Source organism: Antrostomus carolinensis, unplaced genomic scaffold (assembly GCF_000700745.2).
Source record: "Antrostomus carolinensis isolate BGI_N321 unplaced genomic scaffold, ASM70074v2 scaffold45678, whole genome shotgun sequence".
Lineage (NCBI taxonomy): Eukaryota > Metazoa > Chordata > Aves > Caprimulgiformes > Caprimulgidae > Antrostomus > Antrostomus carolinensis.
This window is the reverse complement of record NW_010335895.1, coordinates 1,713-8,136: the sequence shown is the minus strand read 5'-3', so window position 1 is coordinate 8,136 and position 6,424 is coordinate 1,713. Positions and strand designations below refer to the sequence as shown.

Here is a 6,424-nt window from a genome sequence, read left to right as displayed (position 1 = left end):
ACCTCATCCCTGCTCTAATGATGCCGTCTGACCCCCAGCGTCCTCCCGGCGCCCTGGGTGGGGAGCAGGGCACTGGGGTCCCCCCTCTAGTGATGCTCTCCCAGCCCCAGCATCCTCAGGATGCCCTGGATGGGGAGTGGGGCTATGGAGTCCCCCCTTTAACGATGCTTTCCCACCCTCAGAGTACCCTGGACAGGGAGTGGGGCAATGGGATCCCCCTCTAATGATCTATTTCAGCCCTCAACATCCCCAGGGTTCCCTGGATGGGGAGCAGGGCAATGGGACCTTCCTTCTGATTGTGCTCTCCAACTGCCAGCATCCTCGAGGTGCCCTAGATGGGGAGCAGGGCAATGGGGTGATGCTCTCCAACTTCCCAGCATCTCCTTTGCCCTTTTCTCCAAGCTGGGAAGAGTGTCAAAGGGAACTGGCACAGCCCCAAGTGCACCTCCACTCTGAATCATGCCAGGACTGAGGTGGTGTTTGGGTCACCCGAGCAGTGCAGGTGCTTTGACAGCCCAGGTACATTGCCCCATCATTAACACCCAGGAACAGGAGCATTGTACTTGTGCTGGGTTATTGCTCCAGATAACTATAGTGTTTGGCTGATAAGAACCTCAGAAAATACAGGCAGTGCTGGGGCAGGTTAATGCAGCCCGTTGCTGGGGAGCTGTAAAAAGGAGGATGGCTCCTGTAGTAGTTTGGGTTAAATTGTTCTTTTCCCAGTTCAAGGTCAGTACTGTAGGGGTAAAAGGTACTTGTACAAGCGTCCTGAGAACTGGGATGTTTCTGGCCCAGGACAACCCTTCAGAGATGCCTGTCTGAGGTCCCAGTAGGGGCACGGCTCTGCCATGAACATCCATCGAGGCCAGCTCCGTGCTGTCACCTGGGCACTCTGCAGGGGGAGGCAGGGGGCATGGGGAAACATGAATTCCCTCGTTACTGGTTGTAGGCCTGGCTGCCCTTTCCCTGGGTGCTTTTTTAGGAGCTGAGGCTGGTTTGTGTCCTGCTGTTGTTTCAGTTTTATCAAGCACGTCTGAATGGTGAGAGAGGTTCCCCTTTAACAACTCTGCAGCCTCAGAGTTATGGCAAGGATGGACTGAATATGCTGTGGCCCAGATACAGGATGGGTGTGTGAACACAAACACTGATTTCCCTCAGTCTCCCCGTTGTGCTGGAGGTGGGCAGGTGCCCCCGACCTTGATTCTGACTGATCTGTCCAGAGCACAGAAGTGAGGCCAAGCCCAATGCCCTACAGGTACATAAGCAAAGTGGAGAGTAGCCATGGGCTGGGACTTCCCAGATTCCTTGATGTCACCAAGCAGGTCACAGTGACCCACAGATGACAGTCTCTAGGATATCTTGTGCCTTGTCCCACTGAGCCACCCACTCCTGCTACCCAACTACTTCCCTCAGCTTCGCACACGGCGTTTCCTGGGTGGCTGGAGCAGACGTAGGTATGCTGAGCAGTGCTGCAGATGGGTAGGACCACAGAGGTAAGCGGTGGGATGTGTTCCCTCGTGTCCCTGACAGATGGCAAATGTATGATCCTTTAACACAGCCTCTAGTCACAGAGCCCAGCCCTGCTGTTTTGACACTGACTCAGCCATGAAGACACATCTCCAAGGTGACTCTGTGCTCGGGAGTGAGCATATATCGCGTAAATTTGCTTACATTCAAGGACACATGCTCTTTCCTGTTGTTTGGGTCCCAAGAAAGTTTTCCCAAGCAGGGCTTGCTGATATTTTCACTCTTGTACAGTCAAATGGCATTGCCACTGAAGTCCCAGCACGTGGCTCTAGCAATGGTGGGTTGTGGTGGTGTAATGAAGAACACTGTGCCTGAAGTTGGGTCTAGCAACACAAGCTGTGGCTGGACATTGTGTTGAATCCTGTGTTACTGCAGGGAGCTGCAGTCTCTTCCCAAACCTCCTCACCCCTCCCTGTGCCTGCCCTCAAAAAAAGAGTCACAACAGGAAAACCACCCATCAGAAGAAAAAAATCAATCCAAACCTGAAATAATTATTCCTTTGGATAACCCACGGGACAGGCAGCCATCAGTTCTGTATGTGTGGGGAAGGGAAGAGGACTCGGGGAGACCTGGAGCGGGGAGGACATCCCTCTCAAAGCCACCCTCCAGCTATGATGGATTAAAGGCAGTGTCAACCCATCCTTCCCCAGACGTGCCATAGGCTTGTGTGTGCCTGTATTTTTCCACTTCCGACCTGACCGTGAGTGCCTGCATAATGGGGATACATTAGAGTACCAGCTGCAGTTTTATTTAGAAGGAAGTCATGAATATTTTGTTCCAACAGGCTTTTGAAAGAAACCGCGACCATCTGGTTAAAAGTTTTGCTCTCAGCCATGTCACGATTCCCCAGAGTTAAAATCGAGCACCTCTCTGCCCTGCTCATGCCAAGCAGATTTATTTTTAGATCAGGCTATTGAATGGACTCCCAGTTTTCAATGACTATTAGTCTCCTGCTCTTCTTATTAACAGGCGCCCTGGAAGCGAGGACTCGCTTTTGCCTGGAATCGGTAAAACTTCTCGCTGGTGCTATCGAAGCTGAGGCAGATACTAATGAGGGCTTGAGGGCAAACGCTACCTGAGACAACACTGATCCTTGAAAAGCACAGAGCTGGCTGCAGAACCAATTGTGCTGCTCTTAAAATAAATAAATAAATAAATAAATAAACTGTCGCTTCTCTTTTATTAGCTATATATCCCCAGAGAGTCATTTTAAAGCTCCAGAGTACCGTTTTCTCTGCCATTTGGATGCTCTCTGATACTTTGGTGAACAGGTTCTTTTTTCTGCTGTCAAGCTGTTTGACTGCATAGATTTTTTTGTATTACAGCAGCAACGGGTCACGGGTGAGACTGAAATCTTTTTTTCCAGGTGCCTACACACAACACACGTATGTAATCTTACCTTCCCCAAAGAGAGATATGGGAGTTCAAACAGAGAGAGAATTTTCCCTGCTCCATGGTAACGTTTTAAAGCTGCAAACTGCCTCCTAACCCGATGGATGGGTCTGGAGGTAACTGGATTGTGTGCTGGAAAGTAGCAGGAAGCCAGTTTCCCTCAGAGGCTACTCAGTCTGTGTCCATTTTACTGGGATAGGGGAAATAGGTGTGTGTAGTTAGATACCAAGAGCAAAAGTCTCCCACTGAATTCCAGTTTAAGCTCTGCTTGCACTGGAATTGACAGTCACCCCAGTAGGTTGTTCACTTGCCAATGGTAGAATTGAACAGTGTCTCCATTTTCTCTCCTCTGCAGCATGGACAAGGACAGCCAGGATGTTCACCAGGTGCTGAATGAGCTCAAGAACAAGTTCCAGGAGATGAGGAAGCTGATCAGCTCCATGCCTGGCATCAGTGTGAGCCCAGAGCAGCAGCAGCAGCAGCTGCAGAACCTGCGGGAGCAGGTCCGGACCAAAAATGAACTGTTGCAGAAATACAAGAGCCTTTGCATGTTTGAAATCCCTAAGGAGTAGGAAGGGAGCAGCTCTGCTCTCCAGATCCAAGATTCCTCATCTCCTAGCTGAACAGGAGAGGAAAAGGTGGCAGAATTTGACTTTCCTTTGTTTTATGCTTTTTTGATGGTGTTACTCTGAAGTTGTGTCTGTGTGGATCGCAGGCACGTGACGCTGAACCAGAACACTGTGTGCTTCCCATACGATGATTACAGCCCTACGTTCACTTTGATCTGCTGTAGGACTGTGCATTTATATCCGCATCTCTTCTGTTTTCTCTCGGGGTGGGGTGGGTTGTTTGGTTTGTTTTTTTTTTACATTCAAGCAAGCAGGAGACATTATGTTTTCTCCTCTCTAAGGGTCAAAGTACCTGCTGGTTAACTTCAGCAAGAAAAAGGCGGCATTTTCTGCAATTTTTTTCTTCACTTAGAAGTGACTGAACATCGAAAGGGAGCAGGGGAGGGGAGTGTGAGCTGTTTGGCCCTGCTCCTTTTGGAAGTGTCCCTTTGGGGCACTTTTCAGTCTGGGTATGTTGAAAGAGGAACGATTGCTTTCAATGACTTTTGTATTTCTCTCTCTTTCTCTCTTTTTAAACAAGTATGATTTGTGTCCAAGATGAGTCAAGTAAACATTTAGAAACTCCAAACTGTCCCTCTTGTGTATAGACTGAGTGGATGTGGGTTGTGCTGGGGCAGGACTTTGGCAGCACGGAGGACACACTTAGCCTGGGCTCAGCTCCTGTGTCTTTACATCACTTTTTTGGAAGGGTGGCTTGTGAGAGCAAAGCAGGGACTGCCAGGGGAGTGGATTTCAGCAAGTTTTGGGTGCGTAAATCTCCTTGGGTGAGTGCAGCTTATAAGCAGTACATTGGGCATCTTGCTCTTAAAAGAGAGGAAGGGCAAGCAGGATGAAAACAAAGGGCATAAATAACAAGAGCTCTTAGTTATTCCATATGTGACAGAAGTCAGGCTCAACAGGACGGGTCAGTTCCACATCCCAGGTGCTCCAGGGGCTTCCCACAAACACAAACATTTGATCAGCTTGAATGTTTGCCAGCAGCTGATGGAAAGCTCTGGAATGTTATATCGCATTCAGACGCGTCCCAGGGCTCCTTGCCCTCTGTGCTGCTGTTACAGTGGCAGATGACAACCTGGTAAGCAGCACTGCATCTGTCTAAGATGTGACAGGACCTTGAATCTCATGGTTCTCTGAATTATGCTGAAAAATGGTGCAGGTCAGTAGTGGAAGAGGTGAAAAACCAGCTAGTGAAATACAATATCCATTGAAAACCAGCATCCAAGGGCAGGGTGTGCCTTCAAATGAATAGAAATGACATCTCTTGGAGTCGGATTTCCCTTTCCTAAACCAAGGAGCAAGTAATTCTGCTTGTTGGGAGCTGGGATGGTTGCGACTCACCTGTAGCCTAGAGATTACACTGTCCCTGCTGGAATACTGACTAGTACGTTCTTTGGGAAGGTGCCAGTGGGTAAACTCTGTGTAAAGCAGAACACCAAGATAAACAAAGCACAATGTACACTCTTTATTACTGAAATTACCTTTCTGCCAGCCATTGCCTGTCCCAGCTCAATAAATTCTTGTTTCTCATGCCTGGATGGCGGTTTCTCTTTTTTTGCCAGTTGCTGTTCCTGTGAAATCAGGGCATATGCGGAGCTGGAAGAAGCAACGTGTTTCCAAAGAAATGTCTGGCACTTAGTGCAGGAACAAGTTGACTCTGTCAACTGGGATCCAAGTTTCGAGTGAAACTGAAGCGGTTTGGTTTGCCGTCTCACTCACGCACCTGAGTTTTGTGGCTTTGATAGAATTTTTTTGCCATTAATACGTATTAAACCTGGATTTGTTCTGCTGTTTGTGAGCGGAACGGGGGCGGAAAATGAACTGAGACAGAAGCTGGAGCCAGGAAGAGCTGTTCTTTGAAGAGCTTTCCCCTTTCCCTTTCACTTCTAGCAATGGCTACTGCGACTTGTTATTAGGAAGAGATTAAAAACCATCAGATGCAAAGGTGACCTTTCCAGCAAAGTACTTCCTTTACTCATATTGCAAAATAAAAACAATATCCCGGACGGGGCGCAAATGAATCACTCTCTGTTGACATTATTAAAGCGTGCTGAGCTCATCGGGAAAAGCATGAAACACAATCAGCTCTTTATAATGAAACGATGTCAGTTTGCTCGGTTTCTGCAGTGAATGTCATGCCAATGCCCGGCGTGTCATGGGGCTGGCAGGATCGTCACTCGGCGTTAGTGGAGTGAGGAAAGAGTTCTGGCTCGGTGACATGTTTGAGTAACTGCGCGTGGCCCCTCGTTACCCTGTGTGGCAAGAAATCGGCTGCTTGCAGAGACGGAAACCTTTGCACTGGGAGTCGGAGAAAATGGGGTAATAAAGGGATTGAGTTGAGAGGCTGTTTTTTAGCACCTTGGAGAGTTGGGCTCAGGTCTTGGTTTAACAGGATTTGGTTTTGCTGAGGGACCAGGCGAAGAAGCAAAGGCAAACCCACAGGTGTCATTTTAAAAAGATTTTATTCATTTGTAGAAAAAATAAAACATCAAGTTTCACCCACGGTAGAAACACTTGAAGATTTTTTTTTTTGTTCATGTCAATGACAAACAATACCTACATAAAGTGCCTATTATTTTCTCATTTTAAAAACCCTTCCCATTCCCCCCACCTACCCCCCCCAACCCCCCAAATCTTGCAAATCAGACAAGACAAATGTAAACAAGAGTCAGTTTTTTTTGGTCCATCGGGGCTGTAACTCTGCAATGTCTTTGCAACAGCTTAGGAGTGTCTTCTGCACGTGTTTTGTAGACACAGACAAACACACGACACAGAGTCTGCGCACAGCTTCTCAAGTTAAAAACAATAATAAAACAGAAAAACCAAGCCCAAAGCCCCAGGCAGGCACTGGCAGGCCTCTGCCCTCCCTCCCGACGTCA

The 6,424-nt window shown here is 48.2% G+C and overlaps 1 protein-coding gene across 1 annotated transcript; it reads left to right on the top strand.

Annotated features, from left to right (window-relative positions):
* Positions 1–3,274: 3,274 nt before the first annotated feature.
* Positions 3,275–3,491, top strand: MED9 (mediator complex subunit 9; the record flags this gene model as incomplete). Its single annotated transcript, XM_029086657.1, has 1 exon — positions 3,275–3,491. A coding segment is annotated over one exon (217 nt), but the record flags the coding sequence as incomplete, so codon positions are not given.
* Between the last annotated feature and the right edge of the window lie 2,933 nt (positions 3,492–6,424).